The sequence below is a fragment of the Anoplopoma fimbria genome, chromosome 3 (assembly GCF_027596085.1).
Source record: "Anoplopoma fimbria isolate UVic2021 breed Golden Eagle Sablefish chromosome 3, Afim_UVic_2022, whole genome shotgun sequence".
Classification (NCBI taxonomy): domain Eukaryota; kingdom Metazoa; phylum Chordata; class Actinopteri; order Perciformes; family Anoplopomatidae; genus Anoplopoma; species Anoplopoma fimbria.
The window spans coordinates 22134803-22159031 of record NC_072451.1 but is presented as its reverse complement, the minus strand read 5'-3'; the positions used below and the strand labels follow the sequence as shown (position 1 = coordinate 22159031).

The window sequence follows — 24229 nt, the reverse complement described above, 5'->3', positions numbered from 1 at the left end:
ACTCAGAGCCCTGCAGCCGGGCTTTTTCTTCCTCTCCCGATTCTCATGTCTTCACTTGTGATGAAGGCACATTATAACTAAAAAAAAAGGAAAAAATAAAATAAAAAAAACAGGAGCTTTTTGTATTTTGCATTCAATCAGGTCCCGATATTCCTCCGGAGTTTGGGATGCGATGCTGCTGGAGCTCCCTCTCCCAGTCTCTTTCTCTTCATCTGACTTTACCGACACCGAACCTCTGCCCAGGGGTGCATCTCTCTCTCTGCTGCCCGGCCGATGAGAGGGGGAAGCCCGGGGGTGAGGTCGTCTCTGTCCGGGGGAGGAATCCGTGTAGTCCACTTTGGCCAACTCCGTGTAGCTGTTGCTCCTCTTGTGAGGGATGTGCGTCGGAATGGCAACGCTGGGACAGAGACACACTCACAGGGTTCGTGAAGGCAGACGCGATGCACGTCAAGCTTCCGGTCAAGGTTTTTCAAAATAATAGCAGCCGACATACTATGTCCAGGGGCGCCGCTAGGGATTTTGGGCCCCATGAAAAGAATCTTTACAGGGCCCCCAACACAGCGGCAAAAATTTTTGATGCTATTTTACATACAATTATGCATTTTAATGGTATTTTTGACTATCATTACCATATTTGTGAAAGAAGAACAGCATGACAGTTGACATGTACAGTAGGGGAAGAACTGAGCACTCTGAATACAATGGAATTCATTTTGAGTCATTTATTTGCTGCACCACTGATTCTTAAATTGGAAATAAACTCTTCCATGAAAAAATAGCAATTATAATCAGTGGAGAGAAAAAAATCTCAGCAAAAACAAAAACGCCATCAGAATACAAAATGGCCATATATGATTTCTCATATTAAGATTATTAAGTTAATAACTTAGTGTCATTATTTTTTCTGTATTATAATTTCATCATCATTAGGGGCCTCTCTGGGCCCCCCTCCATCATGGGCCCCTAGAATCCGTCTCCTTTACCCCCCCTTTTCGGCGCCCCTGACTATGTCCTAGCCTACTTCGTTAATTCATTCTAGACACAACAAGATCCACTTAGCAACAGTGTGATGTAAATGTGTCAGAAAAAATATGTATGTTGGATTGTTGTTGTTCTTGCTGTTTTTCTTATTTTAATCAGCATATTAATGTTGTTTTTTGTTTATTTACCTATCTATTTTGTTATTAATTCAGTACATGCAATGGGGATATTCAATTGAATTTAATATTTCTCTGTTTGGTGTAAAGTCTACTTAATGCTGTCAGGTTGCACAACCAGCTCTGCTCCCAGCAGACCACAAGACACTAATACAAATACACTGTGCAATACAATAGTTATACTAGTTTCTGTCTGTATATATAACATTCAGTTACTGTGGATTCTTTACTGTTCTTCACTGTTTTTTACTGTTTTTTTTATTGCTCATTTGCTTGTATAATATAATACTTATTTTGATCTTGGGTTTTTTTTTGTACTATGTCTCTTGTTTGCACTATCCTCTATGCTGCTGTAATCCTGTACATTTCTTATCTTATCTTAATATATATTTCATGATCTATCCTTAGAAGTAGGATGTTCCAGTTGTTCTATAATTTCTAATTAGTTATAAAATACCATGCATGTGTTCTTGTATAGCTGCTGTTGTTGTGACACATTCTGCATTGGGGGCTTGAATATCCTCAGAATAACATCCCGCAGTCTGTAGGAGGAACATTGTTTCCTCTTATATCTCTAAATCAATATTAATTAAAGTGTATCTCGACGGTGAGTCACTCAGGTGACATAGTGATCTCATCCTAACCAGTGATGTCATAGCAGCTGTGTTAAATCACCTGTCACCGCTCTGCAGTGGTGTATAGTAACGAAGTAGAAATACTTCGTTACTGTACTTAAGTCGTTTTTTTGGATATCTGTACTTTACTTTACTATTTATATTTCTGTTGACTTTCACTTCTACTTCACTACATTTTGCAAAGAGAACTGATACTTTGACTCCGATACATTTCCCCTGAAACCTTCGTTACTCGCTACAAAATCAAATCTATCTTTAGAAAGAAAATGAATCATGAGACCAACGTCGGGACTGTGGTGGAACACAGACTGCAAGCAAGCAGGTTAGTGAATCAGTGGTCCTAGCTAGCAAGTTAAATCACTGGTTAATCACGTTAATGCGCAATTGCAAACAAGTGCTCTCAAAGCCGGTTTGTTGATGCCCAGTGATGCCAGCTAGCGAGCGACTACATGAGTAGAGTTCCACTCTACGATGACTGGTTTCATGATGGAAGCAGAAACGGAAGCACCTGCTACTCCCACAACAAACCACGATGGAGACGAATACCAACACCTGTGGCCATATCTGCGAGAAATGTTTTCTTATGTTGGAGTGAAAGACTCTTCGTACCGGATGAAGAGCCTCTTATGCCCAAAGCTACTGAAATATTGGCATTCAAACACTCCCCATCCAACCTCAGGAAACACATTGAGGTCAATTAAGATTAATCCCATGAGCCGCAACGTTAATGTTTAGTTATCATAATTAGCATAAACCTGTTCAGATATCTAGTGTTTCCCACAGGATTGGAGTATATCTGTGGCGGGGGAGACAGGTGTCTGATCTTCTAATTTAACTACACATGGTGTATGTTAGGCTGCTGTCTCTGTTTGTACCTCCTTGTCCTTGGTCATGGTGGCCACAGCACTTAAAATAATAAACTTCATAATTCTCAAAATTCTGACCCTTTGCTTTTTTGTTAACAGCATTTACTTGTACTTTTACTTTCAATACTTAAGTACATTTAATATCAGAAAATTACTTTTGATACTTAAGTACAGTAAATATTAGATACTTTAAGACTTTTACTCAAGTAGTATTCTAATAGGTGACTTTCACTTTTACTGGAGTCATTTTCCAGTAAGGTATCTTTACTTTTACTCAAGTATGGCTTTTGGGTACTTTATACACCACTGCCGCTCTGACATCACCGAGAGAGGTGATCAGCTCCGTTGCTTATTTATTCTATTCAAATGATTTTCACCGCAAACCACATTTACGCTTTTATTGTGAAAGTCAAAGGTGCTGCACTTCCAGGTTTTTTCTGAATGTGTCTGTGTCGCTTGACGGAGCCTGCGGGGGGCGCGGAGGATGAGGAGGAGGAGGAGGAGGAGGAGGAGGAGGAGGAGGAGGAGGAGGTTGGTTGGTTGGTTGGCCAGCAGACTGAAGAAGCCACCAGCCCGCAGTGTTTGTCCCTCCTGGCAGCAGGTAAAACCTCCGAGCTGCTAATACTCATCAATTCAGGCTTCAAAGGGACTGTGGTCGCATGGTGGGGGTCTCAATGGACAGATAGCGCCTCCCTCATAGTGGCTTATGAGGCTGATAGCCCACTGGGTAATACACATCTGTGATCCGAGATACACTGGTGGGGGATTTAACTAAATCAAATCCAAAGTAATTATGTTTTACTCTAATAATTACCTGAATCCTGCTAAAGGATATCTTACATTTTTAAAGCATTATTTGATCAATTTCCCAATACAATTCTACATGTGCACCAATAACAATTCCAGTGAAAACCGCACAGAAAAACACTACTACTTCTTGACCATAGTTTACAGTAGGTTTATCTTTCTGGGGTTATGGAAGAAGATACAACTTTACTACTCATCAAAGTGATATCTTTAGCCCAAAGCAGTGTCTTGAAAGACTGCCTGCCCTCATTAGTTCATGTCATACTTTGACCTTTTGCAGTCCGTGTCTTGGAGTTTCTCCTTTTAGGTCCCTCTCCACCACACCCACCCGGCCTTTTGTCCCTTGGCGGGTTCCAGCAGAGAGGGAGAGAGAGAGAGAGAGAGAGAGAGAGAGAGAGTGTGTGTGTGTGTGTGTGTGTGTGTGTGTGTGTGTGGTTGGTAGAAACCATAGCTAGCTTCCAGCTCAGGGACAAGGCTCCCCTTCACACTGCTAATTCATCCCTCTGTGTGCCCCCACTCCCACTGCTTTGACCCCCCCCCCCACTGCTGCACCCGACACAGGAACACACACATACAAAGTTTCGCCCCAAAAAAGTCCCTCTGTGCTACAAGCTGAAGACCCCCCATTTAATCCCCCTTTCTCAAAACTGCTCCCCCACCCACTTCCAAGCAACTCCCCAATCACCTCCACCCCAAAGTTTCTTTTGTCCCGCAGGCTTTGTGCACTAATTAACTACAGTTCAGTTCCCAGCAGGCTTGGGTCAGCCTCCACTACTGAAACCAGTGATGGACAGCTCTCTTTAAGCGGCTATATTTCAAACTAAGACTCCCAGGAAGACAGATAGTGTGCTTCTTGGCAGCCATGGCACAGTCTTCATGAACAGGTCATGTTAATAACATGTGACAGGGCTTTGGCTGCTTCTGCTATGTGACTCTTATTTTTAAACATCCCTCATAGCTTGCTTGTTTGTGAGTTTCTTTAAGAGGCTCCGAAGAGACAAAGAGAGTGTTTTAGGCAAATTTTACAAATCATCTTTTCAACAGTCCTTGAATTCCCTCTGTGTTTTAAAACACACACAAACAAAGAAGAATTATTATTGGATTAAAAGAAAAACATCCAATTATCTTTCCACTTCCATTTATACCAAGTCCATTATATTTGCTGTCTTTATGTGGTGAAAAAATGTTCAGGCTGTATCACTTTGACTGAAAAAAGGGACTCATGCTGCCTTGGCTTCAGTTTCATCCATACAGATGTTGTTCCAGTGTAACCTTTCACCTCCTCAGACGTGATGAACTGGCAGTAAAATCTCAAACTCTACAGCTGCTGACTGGACCAGGACTGAGTGAGTGTGTGTGTGTGTGTGTGTGTGTGTGTGTGTGTGTGTGTGTGTGTGTGTGTGTGTGTGTGTGTGTGTGTGTGTGTGTGTGTGTGTGTGTGTGTGTGTGTGTGTGTGTGTGTGTGTGTGTGTGCTTCAGTTGTTGCCATGACAGGTGGAAGAAAGAATTGCTGCTCTGGAGAGTCTTCCCCATCCTGCTGCAGATGAGAAATCTGTTCTCGGGCTCAGGGGGAAAAATTCATATTTACCGAGCATGCGGAGGAGACAGGAGGAGCCAAATATGAGGGGGAGGGAGGGAAAACTAGCTCTGTGGGACAGCAGTGTTAAGCTGACAAGAGGGGATGACAGAACATCTCCACAAAGCTGGACTGTTTCCTGCAAACTACTCATGAATTATGGAGTCTGTCCAGTTAAACGCACTGTGTGTGTATAACACACACACATGTGCACACAGAACTTTGTGTGTGTGGATTTATGATAGACTAATGCATGCAGCAATGATGAATCTATGATTTTTATATGAATCTCACGGGTTTATAACTGATGTTTTTAGTTCATCCTCTAAACATAAACACTTAAAAACATAATTCATACAGTTCACATTCTTCCTGGATGAATACATTACAATAATATCCTAGAGCCAGGACCAAATGGCTTTCATAAGATAATGGCAGGAATCTTTTCAATACATTTTTAATTCCATCAATCAAACATTATCAATGCATTCTGGTTATTTGTAATGGGAAATGGGATTATTTCCCACCTTGAATCCACATTATAAGAAAATGAAAAAGAACATCTCACCATTATTTACTGGCTGTTCTGGAGCTTTATCTCACATCACATGAATTTCATCAGCAGAGATTGCAAAATTGTCAGTCAATTTTTTTTTTTAATTCGGAGTGCTTTAAGGACTTCTTGTCTTCTTCTTAGAGGACATTTTAATATCTACAATTTCATGAAAACTAAGCAAACATCCATCCCCTATGAAGGAAGCCCCGGAACAGCTACTAAAAGGACCTTTTGGTAAGATTGTTTTAACAGTTGGCAAATAATGAACTCTTAACTAATTTCAAGGAACATCTGACATTTTGGAAAATACAATTGACTTATTTGCTTTCTTGCAAAGAGTTAGAAGCTAGCAGGTTAGCAGGAATTTAAAAGCGCCAGGCCAAGAAATAATATTCATAATCCACCCGTAAAACCAGAAATTCAAATTTTTACACTATGCTTTTTGTGCAAAACACAAAAACATACAAGATATGACGGAATCATAATGTAGCCTAGAGGTTCTGGTGGTCTTTTCTCTTTGAACAGAGGCAGGTTAGCTGTTTTCCAGTTTCCAGTCTTTGCGCTAAGCTAAGCTAACCGGCTGCTGGTTGTAGCTTCATATTTCCTGCGCTATCAATCATCTCATCTAACTCTAAGCAAGAAAAAACAACCTGCATATATCCCAGAATGCCACACTTTTCCATGTACAACAAAGCTTATGTATGCGACAGTGAAAATATAGGCACAAACATGGCAAAGCTACCCAAAGAATCGGGCCATAAAATCTAACACAATTAACTCTATTTACAACAACAAAGATAGTTAATCTTTTCTTTAGGGCTGCTGATTTGAGAAAACTGGAATATGATATGTCAACAAACACCGGGAGACAAAGATAATATGAGACAACACTGTCAGATAATGAGGAAAAAACAATCAGGAGAAAACTTTGCCCGAAGAATTTCCCCCATAATTCTGCATATATTTGAATATCTGTCATTGTAAGTCTGAGCTCCTTGTTTGCTAACAAGGCCCAAAATGAAGAGCTCAGCATCCTCGTGAGCACTGCTGAAACACGGCATGAAGTAGTGCCGGAGTGGCGCTTTGCTTCATTGATTGGAGACGTAATGATACATGATTATGTTCAGACAGGGAGCTGGCTGTTAGCTGGTGCTTAAAGGCACGAACACCGCTGGGCTTTTCACACAGACTGCTGTCAACGTGTGGTTCTGTGCGGCGCTGATTGATTGAATATGAATTGGTGTTGGTTTGGGCGAGCTTGTCATGTTTGTCTCCCTGAAAACCGCCTGTGAGTCGACTCCTCTCATGAAGCTGTCAGTGTCAGCCGCAGCACCAGGTTTTGGGGTGTAGAGCTCCACCGAACACCAGCTGCACTTGCTCTGACTCCCAAACTTCACAGCTAATCAGTGAAAAGCTGTCACTTATCTTATAGGGGCCTGCATAATGCGCGATTTCATCTCAGGTAATCAAAGGTGAGATGAGTGGAAGCTTGCTCGGTGAAATAATGAGTGTTCGTCCGCAGAGTGAGGCAATGCACAGCAAAAACTAATTAAGAACAATTCCATTTTAGTGGGCACAGACAGTTTCAGCAGAAGTCTTTTTCTTTCAGAATTATTCACAGGAGGCGTTATTGATGATTCGCCACATTCTGCAATTTTCCCACCATTCTCCTTCTCCATTATTCATCCACCTCTACTTTTTAATCTCCTGTGAGCTGACTCAGAACTCCACTTCCATTTGCAGACTGTTCCTCCTCTATGCTCATGTCTGTAGCATTGATTAAATGGACCCCAGTGGGCTGGGGATTACATCGGGCTCTATTTGAAATGGCATTTCTACAGTGTTTTTTCCATTACTGAGCATACTATTGGAATTTAGATAAACTGGGTCTGGGTAGGCTGTCTTGATTTTTGAGTTTATTCGTCTGGGTCACATGGGGTCCATTTGCTGCAATTTAACAATTACTGGCTTTGGTGTGTTTGCTAATTTTTCTGTGTTCACATCCCTCACCAGACTACAGCGCAGCCAACCGGTCTCCCAGAGGAAGGCGGAGGAGAGGAAGACGGGAATAGCGGAGGCAGAAAATGAATACAGACATTTGTTTTTCATCAGCTGAGATGGAGAAGGGACATGATCAAACAGGACGGAGACAAATGAGATAACAGAGGAAAGAGAGTGAGAGACAGCACGCCTGTTGTTTCCGTTGCTGCGGCTGTCTTTTAGACATATTTTGTGGTTTTAAGTATGAGCTCAACACTGGTTGTTAATAAATGGCTCGCCCCCTCGTAGGTTTAATCTGAGAAACTGTTTCACTCTCTGCAATCACAGCAGGTCAGATTGAAGTGCCCTGTGATCATTAAATGTGTGTTTGATCACTCTGTTTACTCACTGAATGCAAATGCGTTCATGCTTTTCCATCATGTTATTCATTTTCTGGTCTTGTTGCAACTCTGACTCCACTGCATACAGATGTTGAGAAATGTGACATCCAGAGGTTTTTCTTACTCCATTATTAACACGTTAACATTCAGTAACTACAAAAACCTGGAGGCATTTGACCGCTTCATCGTACTGTTATATTCCTCAACAAGTGGCCCCTGCTGCACTGTCCAACAGCTTCTCCACTTCTCCACACAGGTGAAGTAATTGGTGTCAGGCTGTTTTGCTTCTAACACTTCTCATTTGGTGTAAAATAAACTGTCTGGAGCTGCGGTGTGTCCCAGCTTGATTTGGCGATCATTCCAGCTAAAAGGTTTCCACTTTAACAAAGTATTTCCTCACAATACCCAACCTGCACAAATGATCTGAGTCAGACAGCAGCATTCTCCACTTCAGGTTCTACTCAAGCCCAGAAATGATCACGCAGGCTGAGCGGATTGCTGCAGGGGATGCTCATGTTTTCCCCTGAGGCTAAATACAACCAGTACAACAACCGAAATATGATGTAGAACTATTTTAAGATTTCATAAATGTGCCCATACTTTTGTATTGGTCATGGGGGTACTACACAGGGTACTTATCCTCAGTGATAGAAGTATTCATATTGTGTACTTAAAGGGGACAGTGTGCAGGATTTGGTGGCATCTAGCAGTGTGGTTGCAGATGGCAACCAACTTAATGCCCCTCCGCTCACTTCTCTCTTTCCAAGACTAGGTGTGCCACTGAGTGCAAAACCAGGGAAACGCCAATCGCCTTGCTCAGAGTCCATCCTACATAGTTTATACTCAGCGTAGTGTAGTGCACGACCAAGATATATCACGTTTGGTCGTGCACCTCTGAAATTTTGTAACTTGCCACAGGTGCCGCCATCAGGCGACTGTGAAAAAAAGTTCACTGATAAAAGATCTATTTAGATATCTAGGGATTATACAAAGAAGGCCAACTCTCTTTTAAATGCTTCAGAAACAGGTGTCAATCGTTGTCTTTTTTGATTCTGATTTTTGGTTCTATTTGTTAGTAAGCCCTCTGGCGTTTGGGAAAATAACGCAGAGCACAGTGCATAGGGTATAAATGCTTCCGTTCGTGATCGGAGCTCGCGCGCCGTCGGCCTGGTACTTTTTTAGTACCACATTAATATATATTATTACTGCTTTAAATACTGCTGGCTAGTTTAATCCTTTCCAATACATCATTTTCAGAAACTCATCACGTTTTGCAACTAAATTCCATTTATGTACAGTGTTTGAGTTAATATGCTTTCCAGCTTCATTTATGAAAACCTCTTTCAGTACAAGACTATATAAAATAGACCCAATATGTTGCTTTGTTGTGTTATTGACTTTAAAAACACAAACCAGAGAGAAGATTCTCCTCCACCAACAGTAGGAGCTGTGCATCAAACAGAAACTACTTTCACCTGGAGACTCTCTGAGCATGACCTCATGAGCCTCATCTTGAAGAAAAAAGCAGAAGAGTCAATCTCTGGGTCGAAGGCTCAGCAAAACCTTTTCATAATGAGGTCAGCCTGATGCTGTGTGCCTTGTGTGTGTGTGTGTGTGTGTGTGTGTGTGTGTGTGTGTGTGTGTGTGTGTGTGTGTGTGTGTGTGTGTGTGTGTGTGTGTGTATGAGTCAACTGCCTTGAGAACGGTTTATTTCATGTTTGAGCGGATTAGCTGGACCAAACCCCTTGGAGGATTGCAGACATCTACTACTTGCATGGAGCAGAAATGACTCCACAGAGCCAAATTTAAAGGTAGCTGTGATGATGAAGAGCTCTGGTGACTGTGTGCCGCCTCCTCTCCCTCCTCTCCCTCCTCTCCTCATCTTTGCGACAGGTGGTGACACAGACCAAGTGAAATTTGGGTTGTGGATTTCATCTGGCATGAGGACGGGAGAAATATTACATCATGATGCAACATTGATACATTCCTCATATTTCCAGTGGAGGTTCAATCACTCATGGAACACGAGCGCCTCCTAGTGTCAGAAAGATGAAGTGCAGGATCTAAACTCCACACTCCATACTTATTCTAAGTAGGTTTTGATAATGAAGGCCATTCAGACTGGGATAAAATGTACAATTAAATGACAAATAAGTGTACTCAAAAGCAAGTTTGCATAGTAATGCACTTGATTCTTTGAATGTGCTCTTCATGTAAAATGTTTTCCCACAATGCAATGCACATAATGCAATAAAACAAATAGAGCTGAGAGCTGCAGAAAATTAATAGAAACTGTGGATGATGAGTTCAAGGAAAATCTATTTTTTTTTTGTTAATTTGCAGAGGTAAGGTTAGGTTAGATTTTTTTTTTTATTAAAATGTATCAACAAAAATTCAACATGCAGACATATAAATATCATTCATAGTTCCAAACAGAGTTATTTCAATTAAGGACATAAAGTTCATGATTTTATGATACATAAATATTAAAATATTAGTAGAAAATACTAAATAAATAAAAAAAGGATTAAGAATGGAAGGAATAGTTCAATATTAACTATCTTTACTGTATGGTACGTGAAGCTACAGCAAGCAGACTGTTAGCTTAGCTTAGCTTAGCTTATCTTAAGACCAGATGGGTGACAAAGATAGAATGTATGAATTTGTTTCTTTTTTGTACAAAGTCAGCCACAAGCTCGAAATAGAGCCTCCAGGGCCTTTTCCCATGAGAAGTGGGCTTGTAAACAAAGCTGTCACGTTATTATTATGTCTTTAGCACATGAAGGATGAAGTCAGTGCACTGAACCCAGGCCTGTATTGTACGGAGATGAGACTAGAATGTTATCCTATCTTATAAAGCAGTGCAAGTATGTTAATAAAACATTAAAGTGGCCAAAGCTATAAAGATGTTTGTGTAAAAATGTCACATAATTAAACTGTTAACTCATGCCACCAGTCACGTCTCCTTAAAGGCCTTTATCCTCACATTCTGAACAAAAGGATGATGGATTGGTACTCGACTCTTCCACCCAGGCGATCCATTTGCTTCCTCTCTGTTTATATACATCCTTAATGGCGAGCCCTCCGTTCTTAAGTATTTCCCACAGCTTAATTATTGTTATTTATGTCTGAGGAATGTCCTTAGGTGCATTTCTTCACAGTGTTTAAAGTGAGCCAATATCACAGGCACTGCACTGTTCTGTAAACTTTGGCTGAATCTAAAAAAAGCCTTTACCCAGAGAGGCAGTAGTGTGACAGAGTGTCACCGCTGCCCTTTCCCTTAAAGTCAGTAGCAGTGACAGAAAGTCTAACGACCTCTGCAAAAGAGGTGATAAACATAATTATGGATTAGACCCTTTTTAGCTGTAGAGGAGGACAGATACCGAACTGAACCGCACCACCAGTATGATGCGCTGCAGCTAAAAAGCTACAGTATACTGTATACCCTGCGTGTCTCTGAGGTTATGTCAGGTCAGCTTCAGATCTTCCTGTTCAAAGCCTGTCATGAGTTTATAGTGTTGCACACTGTCAGACTAGCATCCTATCAGCATGACACAAAAAATATACCTTATACCCTTGTATACATGTTCTCGCTTTTGAGTCGAGATTTTGTATTAGTGCTGTTTTTCAGAAACCAAGACAGACGCGTTGTTTTTTTTCTTGATTATAATAAGGAGTAATGTTTGTGATATGGTTTCAAATTATGTAAATTCCAGTCAATTTTAGTTATATAACCCAATATCATAAATCACAAATTTGCCTCATGGGGCTTTACAATCTGTACAGCATTGTATGCTGTAAACATCACAATCCTAATTAGAAAATAAATCTCATGTTTGTGCAAACTGGTCTGGGCCTTCGACGTCTGATACATTCACACAGAGGCACCCTTTAGCGTGTGTGTGCGACGATATGGTTATTCTACTAACTCCAATACAAACCCAGCGGCTTCATTATTAGACGGTCAGAGCAGTAAACGTAGTATAAAGAGCAAAAAGTGGGTGGGACAAACTCTTTTGCAGCAGAGAGCGTTGTTCCTTTCCCATGCAAAACTAAAAGGAAACATAAACATTTTGTCCCTTGGGTCATTGGTCGAACATTGAGGTTAATGTCAACCATGTTCTTTTCCTAAACCTAGACCTAACTTACTGTGAAGAAAGAAGATTATTTTGAAAGACACTATGTATGTTACAAACTTTTTTGACAAGCCATCCCTGACACATCCAAAACGGACACTGGAGGGGTAACTAGCGCGGCATAATTTGAAGTTAAGGACCACCGACTAAGCGTCTAGATTTGATCAACCGGGAGTGAGAATGTGTTCGTGACCACACACTCTGCCTGTAGTTCTTTTTGGGTGAAAGGAAAACCCTTACCGCTGCCTCAAGCCCCCTGCTTCCTAAAAGTCATCAGCAGCACCTCTCAAATCATAAAAACGCCCCACACATTTTCTGATGGCCTTCTCTGCAGATAAAACAATCAAAAAGAGAGAAAGGAAGGAGGACATGACTGAAAGGAAATATCGGGAATGTACCTCACCATACTAACCTCCATTAGCCATCCAATGGGCCTGAACCACTGAAGTGTTCTTTTATGCTCCCCCTGATGATGTCCATATTGCTTGACATAGCAATTGAGCTTTGCTGACAGTCATCCTGACATGTCACTTGGCTCTGCAGACTTGCCTCTTACTGCACTGTGTTGTACAACGCAGAGCTTCAACTGCTGACTGTTTTCATTTTCATATAATCTATTCATTATGTTTTGAATTGCTGGTTTATTCTCTAAAGACTGTCAGACGACTTCAGCTCTTGCAGAACGCTGCTGCCAGAGTTCTAACGAGAACCAAGAGAGCAGAGCACATCTCTGCTCTTAAATCTTTACACAGGCTTCCAGTTACTTATAGAGCAGAGCCAGCATCTAATGAACCTGCTGCCAAAAGACGCTTCATTAAAAGATGTCAGTACTTTCTTTTTTTCTGTGTTGAAGAGAATCAACCCTGTGAGTTCATAGTGTTTCCAAGGTTAAAAGAGTGAATATGACAAGGATGCAATTATCATACCAGGAAATGGAACAGAATTACTTAATCCTATTATGAAATTCAGTGGCTCCATTAAAGCATGGAAATATTATAGATTAATGGATTAGCTGGGGTTTTCTGTTTAAAGCAAGCTTTTAAGGAACTGCAATTGAAGCCCATGAATATGCAGAAGAACAGTGGAGAAATCCTGCAGGAGTTGTTCACTGCACATGACCGACGCAGCTCACTTTGTTCATTTTGGGCAGCGGTCACAGTTTTAAGAATCTGCATTTAGTCAATTAACCTGCGAGTGACGAGGAAGCGTGTTTCCATTGGACAGACACAAACATATAGTGAGTGCAGACTGGGACATGAGTCCTGAATGGTGCCCAAGAAAAGCTGTGAACAATGTAAGGAATTGCATTGTTACTGCAAACAAAATGGTGCAGGGATGGGGGAAACATTGACATTGTTCAACCACATCGTGAATGGGTTTCTGGGCAATAGAAGGTGTTAATGTGAGCAGGAAACCTTTTCCGGGCTGAACATGTGTTTCCTGGACAGGGCAATTTTTTTGTGTTTCCATACACATTAAAAAACAAATGTAAATGGGGATAGGAGGACCTACCAACGCGTATCTGATATTTAATGAGAACCTTAAAGGATATGTTTTTAAAAGTCTGTGTTACACAATACTCACATGCCCAAATTAAACCGTTTTTAGGTTCTGTAATCATTCCTCCTTTTGCTAAGCCATGCCTTCTCATGACCTCTCCTCACAGGTTGCATATGTCAATGAGCACTTCAACCAAGAGTGATGTTCTCAGAAACAAATGAACAAAATGTTGTATTCTTCTTCTTCTCTAATTTATTAATAATCTCAGAACCCCTTGGATTTATCTTGGAACCCCTTTTGGAGGGTTTTGACCCCCAGATAGGGATACACTGCTTTAGTGATATATATATCCATGCAGATAGGTTTGATTTGATTTAGCCAGGATTTTAATTATCCCAGTGAGATTTGGCCTAGAACCCAACGGAGGCAAATAGAATTAGTTTTTCGAAGCATTGAAAAGTATTCCTCTCCATTGGAAACAAGTTCCAGAGTAACAGGAACACAACTGCTGGAAAGACAAATAAAACCATCAACCAAACTATTTGCGTCGTTAGATACCTCCCAAGGAAATTAAAAAAAAATTGTAATAAGGACGAACTTACCTTTACCACGTTTGTGTCACAGTGTGACTTTTGCTTTTTTAAGTTACAGTTTTGGACATGGACCAACATAAACTCTGTCATAGCTTTTGGGAAAAATCACAAACTTCAATGAACAAACAGGATGCAAACTAAAGGGGAGAACTAAAGTCTCACAATAAGACATGAACTCACAATTTGTGAAATGTTAGGGGGTCTCTTAAATATTGACAATGTGCTATTTTTGTAATTTCTATTCTCATCATCATCGATCATGAGTAAAACTAGGCTATTATTGATGTATGATTCATGCATGAGGGTGATTCATCACTTATTCACTTCCGACATGGATGCTATCTTTGCCTTCACCATCAAAGTGTGGGGACGCAATATAAAAAACTTATCTCACTTTAATTCAAAGATCAGAACAAAACAAACGTTCACACTCAGTCTGCGCACTGAATTGCACCATTATTTCTGTGTTTTGTAGTCAGCAGCATACGGATATGTAGAAAAGGAAGGAAAAAAGCGATGGTAACGTTAGCACACTGTGTACAAATACTGTACACTCACAGAAACCCAATAATAATACTAAACTGAGACACCAATGAGAACATGTCGATGTCCTCCCAGGGAATTATTGGAACTCCTACGTAAATATTAAAAACCTTGATTTAGTTAGAAGACCACACTGCAGAGGGAGGCAGAGAAATGGGGAGGTCGGGCACAAGACACAGTCATGGAGGCTTGTGCAGCCAACCAAAAACTTTTTCTGGCCTCTGACAGAAGCTCTGTTGATGATTTATTGCAAACACATCATCTATCAGCTGAGTATTCATCAGCATGACAAATATTTCCTCGGATCTACTCTGTACAAATGCATAAATATATGGAGGATTGTCTTACTAATTGTGCAATTGGTTTGCTGAAGGAAAAATTCTCATCTAATCAAAATATTCAAACATGACAGTAAGACAAGGTACTGAATGACACGATTCACTTGAAATAAAAAGAAACTGATCGCACAGTGAGATATCTCTACCTCGATTCTCCAGCAACGAGTGATTGCAGATGGGATGAAATAAGAAGTAATGAGACTGTGCTCATCATTCAGTGTAGCTTAGATTAGGCTGGATCTAATTATGTGCAGATCTGTTACTACAACAGATAATACCTGTAGTTTGTCTTATTGTATCACCACCATTTTGGCAGAAGGAGAAAATTAGGTTTCAAAGGGGATGCAGGGTTGCTGGTTTTATTCCTGGTCACTATTTGCGCTATATATACCGACTTTGCTAATTGTTGGCCACGTCCAGACTCACAATAACCGAGCATGAAGAAACAAAGCACTCTCTTTCATTTTAAATGAGCCAGGCCATGAGCCCAGCGAGGGCTCAAACACAATAAAAAAGTTAGACCTGGCTCAACCTTTGCTACATTGACAGGTCATTTTGCAAGGCGCTGTATTGGCCAATCAAAAGGCCTACATGCAAGCATACATTTCTACTGTTTAAGTCACAATTGTTTTGACCAAATATTTAAAAAAAGTGGTTGTTGTGATAGTTTTTACAACGCAACTCTTCCTGCTAACACAGCTACTCATTGGCCAGTTGCATGAGCCTCATTACAGCCGTATTTGAATGAAATATAGAATGCAAATATATGTCCAGGCAGGTATTTGTCTCTCTATGCAGAAAAGTCGCTCTCCCTCTGTGTGTTGTAATCCAAGCTTCTCTGTTTTAGTGTATGTGAGTCTATCTGTTGTGCCCAACTGCTAGTTTATTGGCTCTACTCTGCAATGCTCTTCTATGGAGATTACAGCTGATGAAGCCGCCCCGACCCACAGCGTTGTCGTGGAAGCATAGCACCCACCCTCTGGTTCCCACTCAGGTAACATTGGAGCTGCTGCTAGCGCTGAGCAAATAGATTGCTCAGGCAATAGATTTCTCTCAATTCAACATTTAATGGATCACCAAAGCTGAGGGGTATATGAATGTCTGTACCTGATTTCATGCCAATCCTTCTAATAATAGATGAAAGATTTCACTCAAAATGTGAAATCATATTCGAATTTGATGAAAATTGAAAGGAGTCATCCTCTGGGAACTATGAATGTTCAGGGGATCCCCAACTGTCAGCAGGATTCATCCTCTGGACACCATGAATACCTGTACCAAGTTAAATGGCAATACATCCGATATTTTATTGAAAGACAAGTTATTGAAAACAGAAATGTCAACTTGCTGATTGTAGTAGAAGTAGTCAGAGGGATTCATAGTCTGAAAAACATGAATGTAGTATCCATTAGGCCTACTCAAAGATATCAACAAGAATTTTGAAAGAGGAAACTGTGTGACTCATGAAAACCAAAAGCTTTTCAGCCCTGGTCGTTGCCCCACTGTGTAGAAATAAAATACTTTGTACATCAATACATTATTTTGTATTTGATTCTAGTTTTATACTTCAGGTTCACAGCTATTGTCACCATGTGCTGCCTTTTCTCTGAATGAAAAGAAGGATTTATATTTCAACAATTTCTGAACATTCATGATTGTTACTCATATGTTCAACAAGACCTCTCTTTTAAATTCTTATTTCAATACTGAATTGGGAGTGTGTTTTACATTTTTTTTGACTGGACATATTTATTTGTCTCCATACTGGACACATCCTCTACAGACACACCCTCAGACCACAGGTTCTAGGATCAAAGCAATCTCAACCTTCATTTTCACATTGCTTCAATACGAGGTCACTCATTCCAAAAAGTAATAGTATGGAGGATGACAAAGAATAGCCTATGTAGGTTCACATATGAATGTGTGTGTGTGTGTGTGTGTGTGTGTGTGTGTGTGTGTGTGTGTGTGTGTGTGTGTGTGTGTGTGTGTGTGTGTGTGTGTGTGTGTGTGTGTGTGTGTGTGTGTGTGTGTGAAAGAATGAAAGAGGAAAAAAAGGTTAAAGAAGTTGAATTTGATGAAAGAGAGAGATTGAAAGCAGCTAACGATGGAGGCTGTGAACAAGATGATCTGGTATTGAGGAGAGAGAGAGAGAGACAGAAAGAGAGAGAGAGAGTGTGTGAGAGAGAGAGAGAGAGAGAGAGAGAGAGAGAGAGAGAGAGAGAGAGGGTGGGGTGAACGCCAGAGCTCAAATACGGGAAGTCAAGGCAGCTGTGACTCACTGAAGCACCAAAGCAGTCAAGACAAAGTCCCAGAAAAAGTCCAGGATGCAGAGAAATATGATAATCGGACATCGTCACAGCTTTTATCAAATCGTTTTCATCTCAAGCCCTCAAGGAGACCACTAACTGCAGGTGAGGTTTTTTTTTTCTTTTCATGACGAAGTTATCTTAATAACTCTGTTGCATGTTGAATGGATAAACAAATCCAGTGTGGGAGTCCAAACAAAAGTCTCTCTGGAGTCTGTTTTCTGCTGCATATGAAATCCAGTATGAGACAACATTGTGAGTGACAGCATTGTTAATCTTTGACTACATGTTTTGTGGGAGGACAGGAGAGCATATGAGATATTTGAGAAGTTTTAGAAAGCAATTTTTTTTTACAGCATAATTACTTGTGTATGGCTTTGAGAGCCTGACAAGCTGTGTCAAACATCTTAGGGGGAGAGACTACAGGAAAAACATTGTTTTTCATGCACTGATACATTCTGAGATTTTGGGCTAATTTGCTTCCATAACATGTTTTCTTTAAGAATGTAAGAAAACATCCAGTTAGCATTAGATAATGCATAATCTGCATATTTAAAGATACAATTTCTGAAAACTTGTAGTACAAAAAAATATTGTCTTAATCTAAGCATGTCAATAAGACAGAATTTTAAAAAACCCATATCTTTAAAAGCCATTTTCAAAAAAAAATTCAAATTTTTCTCATTTTTTAAATCCAGAAATCTACGCTTAAGCAATTACACACATTACACTATCTAGTTTCATTCATATCAATATTCTGAAGGTTTTTTCATATTTTTCAGATTTCTGCTTAAAATAATAACATGATTTTTTTTCTTTCAAATGAGTTTTATGGTGGTACCTGGCTTTATTTATGTTTATTCAATTTATTCATTAAACTGATTAGACAGTTTTTTTTCAGAATGTTGCTTCCTGTTATGAACATAGTTTCTCTGTTTCTCTGGTAGCGGCTATAGACAAGGGCTATTTCACAGCTGATTGGTAACAACTGCCTGTGGACCACTTAGGACATCACTTAATTTAGAGTTGCTCTTCCATAGAGTTGCTCTTCCATAAAGTAAAGTAGCACAAGACACAGATTTTAAAAGAATGGTCAGAATAAAAGCAGCAGACATGGTGAGATCTGACTTTAAGTCACTAATATGGATCCAGCTCCAAAACATCTGGATCCTACAATTCCAATCATGCAATTGGCTGGCATCCTTAGTGAGACAGTCTTTGCCTGGTTAATACCCACATCTTTAAAACTCCACCAGTTTGTAACTCCCCCTCCTCTTTTCATTAGGTTTAGAATCCAAGGAACCTTCCTGAGAGTCATCAACATGCCAGAGCTGAACTGCTCCTTCGCTGCTCTTTTCACAATTGGAGCCGGAGTTTTTAATGATGTTGCCTGCCCAGAGGTTGCTTTGGTGTGCGGGAAGAACATCTCCTTGGTGTTGGCTAATGCGACTGCAGAAGATCTGCGTGTCATGTGCATGAGCGAGAATGACTACCTGACCTGGCACCTGGGGCCTCCGAGGTCCCCCGTGTTCCTTCCAGTCTGTGTCACCTACCTCACCATCTTCGTGGTGGGCGTACTGGGCAATTCTCTGACCTGCAGTGTCATTTTGCGTCACAGGGTGATGCAGACGCCCACCAACTACTACCTGCTGAGCCTGGCGGCGTCTGACCTGCTGGTGCTGCTGCTGGGCATGCCGTTAGAGCTCTACGAGATGTGGCAGAACTACCCCTTCCTGCTCGGGGAGGGGGGTTGCTACTTCAAAACCTTCCTGTTTGAGACCGTCTGCTTCGCTTCCATCCTCAATGTCACAGCGCTCAGCGTGGAGCGCTACGTGGCGGTGGTGCACCCCCTTAAAGTCAAACACATGACCACACGTGCTCACGTCAAGAGGGTCATCTTCATGCTGTGGGTGCTGTCCATGCTGTGTGCTGCGCCAAACACCAGTCTGCATGGGATCGAGATGCTGCCTCCAAAGTTTGGACGACAGTTTCCCCGATCTGCTACCTGCCGTTTGTATTTATTTATTATTTAAGATGTTTTTTTTTTTACTATTTTCAAGCGTCTTCAGCAATGTTAGCAGCTTTTTGACACTAAAAGTTACATTGGCTTGCTAAAATGCTCACAATGACAATGCTTGCTGTGTTAACCATCTTAGTTTAGAATGTAATCAAGTTAATTTTTTTCTAATTGCACGAAACGCAAAGTACAGCTGAGGCTGAATTGGAAATTAGTTTTGCAAGTATTTGTTCATTAACATAAGTAGCCAAAATTTGGGCTGCTGATGGTGCTGGATACAAAAAGTCAGAGGACCTTTAAACTCATTGGTATCCATCCCAAGGCGATTTGTACAAAATGTCAAATCACTCCATTCCATAATCATCGAGACATTTCACTGAAAACCACAAAAGTCAGGAGATCATTTAAGTCATTCAGGAACATTGTTTGAAACACATCAAATTAAGTATTCAACTTGCTGGTCATGAGGATTCATCCTCTGGGTACCATGAATATACTGTATGTATCTGAATTTCATGACTATCCATCCAAAATAATTTCCTATTTATAAAATAGTCATGGTCTCACTGAAGCCAGCAGGATTAACCTCTGGAGACATTGAATGTCTGACGGATATTACCATCTTTGAGCCATGCTGCTAGCATAGGTTTACGAGGGTTTTGCGGTGGTATATGAAGCTATGATGCCTATGGTACACCTGGGATCATGATCTGATCTATTTGTTATATTTCCATCCTTAGAGGTGATTAAGCCCATCTGGATCTACAACCTGATCATCCTGATTTCTACGTTGGCCTTTTTCCTGCTCCCCATGATAATAATTAGCATTCTCTACTTGCTCATTGGCTTGGAACTGAGAAAGGCGAGGATGATGCCCACTGTGAACACCAGCTTTGGACCAGAATGTCTGTCCAGGTCCCAAGATCAGAAAATGAGCAAACGCAACCTGCAAGTCACCAAGATGCTGTGTGGGTGTCATTTCAGTCATGTTAAGGAGCAGAAAACTGAATTCAAATTGACTGTGTGTTTGTGTGTGTGTGTGTGTGTGTGTGTGTGTGTGTGTGTGTGTGTGTGTGTGTGTGTGTGTGTGTGTGTGTGTGTATCAGTGCTTACATTCACATGTATTTCCCATCCTTTTTAGCCTAATTCCATTTTTCCTATTTCCTACTTACATGCCCATCTGTTTTAGATGGCGGACACATGCTGGTGATTGGATTGACATCATGATTGTTAACGTGTCTATATCACAGGTGTATACAAAGTTTGTGTGTGTGTGTGTGTGTGTGTGTGTGTGTGTGTGAGTGCGTGTGTGTGTGTGTGCTTCTGCTTGCCTTTTCGTCTATCTGTACAGCTGACTTTCACCTAAACCGTTCTTCTGGTCTATCCAGGTGTCGTGGTGGTTGTGTTCAGCCTTTGCTGGGCTCCCTTCCATCTGGACCGCTTGATGTGGAGCTACATCGACATGTCGTCCGTGCAACACCTCCAGGTCTTCGAACACGTCCACATCGTCTCCGGAGTCTGTTTCTACCTGAGCTCTGCCATAAACCCCATCCTCTACAACCTAATGTCCACAAGGTTTAGAGAAATGTTCAGTCACTTTACTTGTTATTCTTCTGGCTGGACATCGCGCTCTAGCTTACAGATGACCCAACGCAGCACCTTAAGCGAGAAAATGCCCAACAGTCCGAAATGTACTTAGTCTGGATCAAAGGTCCAAGAACATTTTACACCAATGGATAACAAATTAAAGTTAAAAAATGTAATTAGAGAAATACAACTAGTTGTATTTACGTGGGGTTTAATGAGCCTGAAAAAGGTTGTGCATTGTATCCTATAGCCTACGCAGGTTCCACATCTCATTCCAAGTAGTTACCACAGTCACCATCACCATAACTAAGGAAATGTATTTTGTAAGAATGTAGTTAATCCCTCCTCCATCTGTATATTTCCCTTGCATGGCAGCTGCATTCTCCCAAGAATCTCTGGCAGCTAAGGGCCTTGTTTAGTGCGAAATCACACAAAAAAGCAAATTTTTGCTCGACGCAACAATGGCGGCTCCTGAAACAGTAATTATAGATGTTGCAATAGCATCAGTTTTATCAGAGCTTCATTATAAGAAGAGCAAAGAACGGCAAAGAAAGCTTTTCTCAATGGAATATATGTTTTCTTTCTCTGGACTTGCCTCTGTGATAGTTTGATTGACGGATGGTATTTTCAGTGTAACAAACCATCTGGCTGGTCAAGTTATCCGTACATGTAAGCACCTTCATATGTTAAAGGTCCCCAAATGGGTATGACTATCTAAGTGGAAGGTGAACAGACGTTACGGAAAATCAATAGAACCATGTGACCAAAGTGGCAAGCCTTAAGAGACGCACTTAAGAAAAAATAAGAATCATTGTTGCACAGTCTCCCACTGGATCTGAAAGTCCTCCAGCCTGCTGAAATATCTACCATAAGACTAAGCAAAGTCAAAAATGATGACATGGAGCTACATTGACCTTTCTGACATCAATGTTCAGATGAACAATGAAATTATCATTTAGATGATACAACAGCATTTGTATGCATGGCTAATATAACACGTCGACTGTCCCAAAGGTTAATCCTTTCTATCAGTGAGATTGTGTGTGGTGGTACAGCGGTTAACACTGACACCTCACAGCGAGAATGTTCTCGGTTTGAATCTTTTCTGTGGGGAGTTTGCATGTCCACCTCATGCCTGAATGTGTATAGCTAATAGTGCAGGATCGTGAATGTATTTATTGTGGGTATAATTGATGAGCATAACATTTCCAGGCTGACCTTTTAACAAGCTTTTCACAGGAAAGAATTAATGCACAATTGCTCCTTTTGTCTCTGAATGAGTCAGGGGTGAAAATGAAAGTCAATTAAGTAAAGGGGAATAAACATAAGGCATGGTTTGTTTATGGAAATTATAACCAGTGGCAAAGCCGATTAGTCAGGTGCTTTACAAGTATTTTCATACATACTTATTGGATTACTCAATTGTTCACTTGCTTAAAATGTACAATATTATTAATTCTACTTTTTTTTTTACCTCAGGCTGTGAGACTTTTGAATTCATCTTCCACACCGTGTGGAAGATGAATGTTGCGTGTGGTCACCACACGCGACATATAATACAGTTTTGTGTGTGTGTCTGTATTTTCTCATGTAGCAGATGGGACTACAAACGGCATGTTGTTGTGGAGCCCTGTTGAACAAGGACAAAAAAAGAACCTTGAAACGTTGTTTAAAGCTTAATTAACAAAATTATCACTTTAGAAATGGTTACTGCCAGGTTAAAAAGATCAGCTGCATATATTGCTCTGCAAAGTGCTATTGTTGTTTCATGTGTTGAATTAATTGGTTGGACATTTTGCAAATATATATTGAAAACAGTACCTGTATGTAGGACATGTGAATATTCATCAATTGTTTTATCAATGCACATTACCTTATGCAGTATTCTCTGATATTTAATGAAATCATGGAGGCTTTTGTCAGTGTGTACGCTTGAAATAGTATATTTATGATTAAATGACCTGCTTTTGAACATCAGGGCTGTTGGTAAGCTGTGCTTAGAAGAGTGTGTTTATATGAAGTCTTAACACTTGCTGTCATGGTCAGACTACTATAGATCAACCAGCTCCAGTACTTCTGTGTAAACACCATGGTTTAAAGTGCTGCCCACCAAGACAAGTTATTTATAAGTACGTCTGCCAAGAGTTACTAGAACCTTTCCACTCGGCTGTCTTATCTGAACTTCAGGTGACACACAGTACAGGGGAAAAGAATAATTTCTACAAATGAAGACGATAATTATGGGGTAGAGAGGAAAGATGATGTCACTGGATCGATAATATGGAAAAAATGGCACAATGATTGACACACAGCAGGAGGAGGACAGAACACAGAGTTTAGCTAACAGATTGATAATGACAAATCACGTTGTAATGACTGAATGTTATCAGTGTGCCACACCAAGGCTAATGATCAGCAATCTGCCCACAACTTCCATCATCAAAACAGAATTCACTGTTTACCCAACGGCTGTGCAAATAGACTCATTTAAAAGGCCTCATCACAAGCAGCGCCCAAGTAATGGTCTTCATTCAAGAGCGGGGTTATTATTATTACCCTTTCATATGACAATATGAAGCAGACGGTACCATTTACCTTTGACGAATTCTGTGAGCAGAGCGTGGGCGCTGTGAAATTAAAGCACACATCATCCCAAATGAGAACAACGATGTGTTTCATTGTGACTTTCGCTCACAGACTGACATGTTAAAAACCATAAAATCACAGAAATGGAAAGAATAAAAAGTCAATGTGATGCTCAGTAGGAGTTGTAAGAAAGATGAATTGCAAAGTGTTTTAGGTTTGCCTCTGTTAAAACTCAACATACATGGAAATGTGTAATTTATATGCATCACCCTGACATGTGTTGACTCATAACATAATGAAAGTAGAGAGTTACAATTTTAATTTAGTCTTAATACACACACATTTAAGACGCAACAGCATCTCATAGACCACTTCTATTAAAAGGACAGTTCACTCCAAAAATACCTAATTTTCCTCTTACCTGTAGTGCTATTTAACAAGATTTGTGTCTAGATTGTTTCGGTTTGAGTTGCCTAGTCTTGGAGGTATCGTCAATGGAGATTTTTTACCTTCTATAGAATATAATGCAAATATATGGCCCTCAGCTTGTGATGCTCAAAGCGCCAAAAAAGAACTCAACAGCAATGTCTTTTTCCAAAAATCATTCAAGGGCACAAGATACAAGTAACAAGGTTACAAGGA

The 24229-nt window shown here is 40.5% G+C and overlaps 1 protein-coding gene across 1 annotated transcript; it reads left to right on the top strand.

Annotated features, from left to right (window-relative positions):
- Nucleotides 1–18719: 18719 nt before the first annotated feature.
- On the top strand, nucleotides 18720–21113 carry LOC129089201 (neuromedin-U receptor 1-like). Its single transcript, XM_054596587.1, has 3 exons — nucleotides 18720–19407; nucleotides 20155–20382; nucleotides 20803–21113. Exons 1-3 carry the CDS (start codon nucleotides 18720–18722, stop codon nucleotides 21111–21113), a joined length of 1227 nt encoding a protein of 408 aa, XP_054452562.1.
- The last annotated feature ends 3116 nt before the right edge of the window (nucleotides 21114–24229 follow it).

Excerpts from the sequence above, each read along its gene's own strand:
- LOC129089201 (XM_054596587.1), top strand. The coding sequence starts at position 18,720 with ATGCCAGAGCTGAACTGCTCCTTCGCTGCTCTTTTCACAATTGGAGCC. Across the intron at positions 19,408-20,154 it reads TCCCCGATCTGCTACCTGCC|AGGTGATTAAGCCCATCTGG; the intron begins GTTTGTATTTAT and ends TTCCATCCTTAG. Across the intron at positions 20,383-20,802 it reads GCAAGTCACCAAGATGCTGT|GTGTCGTGGTGGTTGTGTTC; the intron begins GTGGGTGTCATT and ends TGGTCTATCCAG.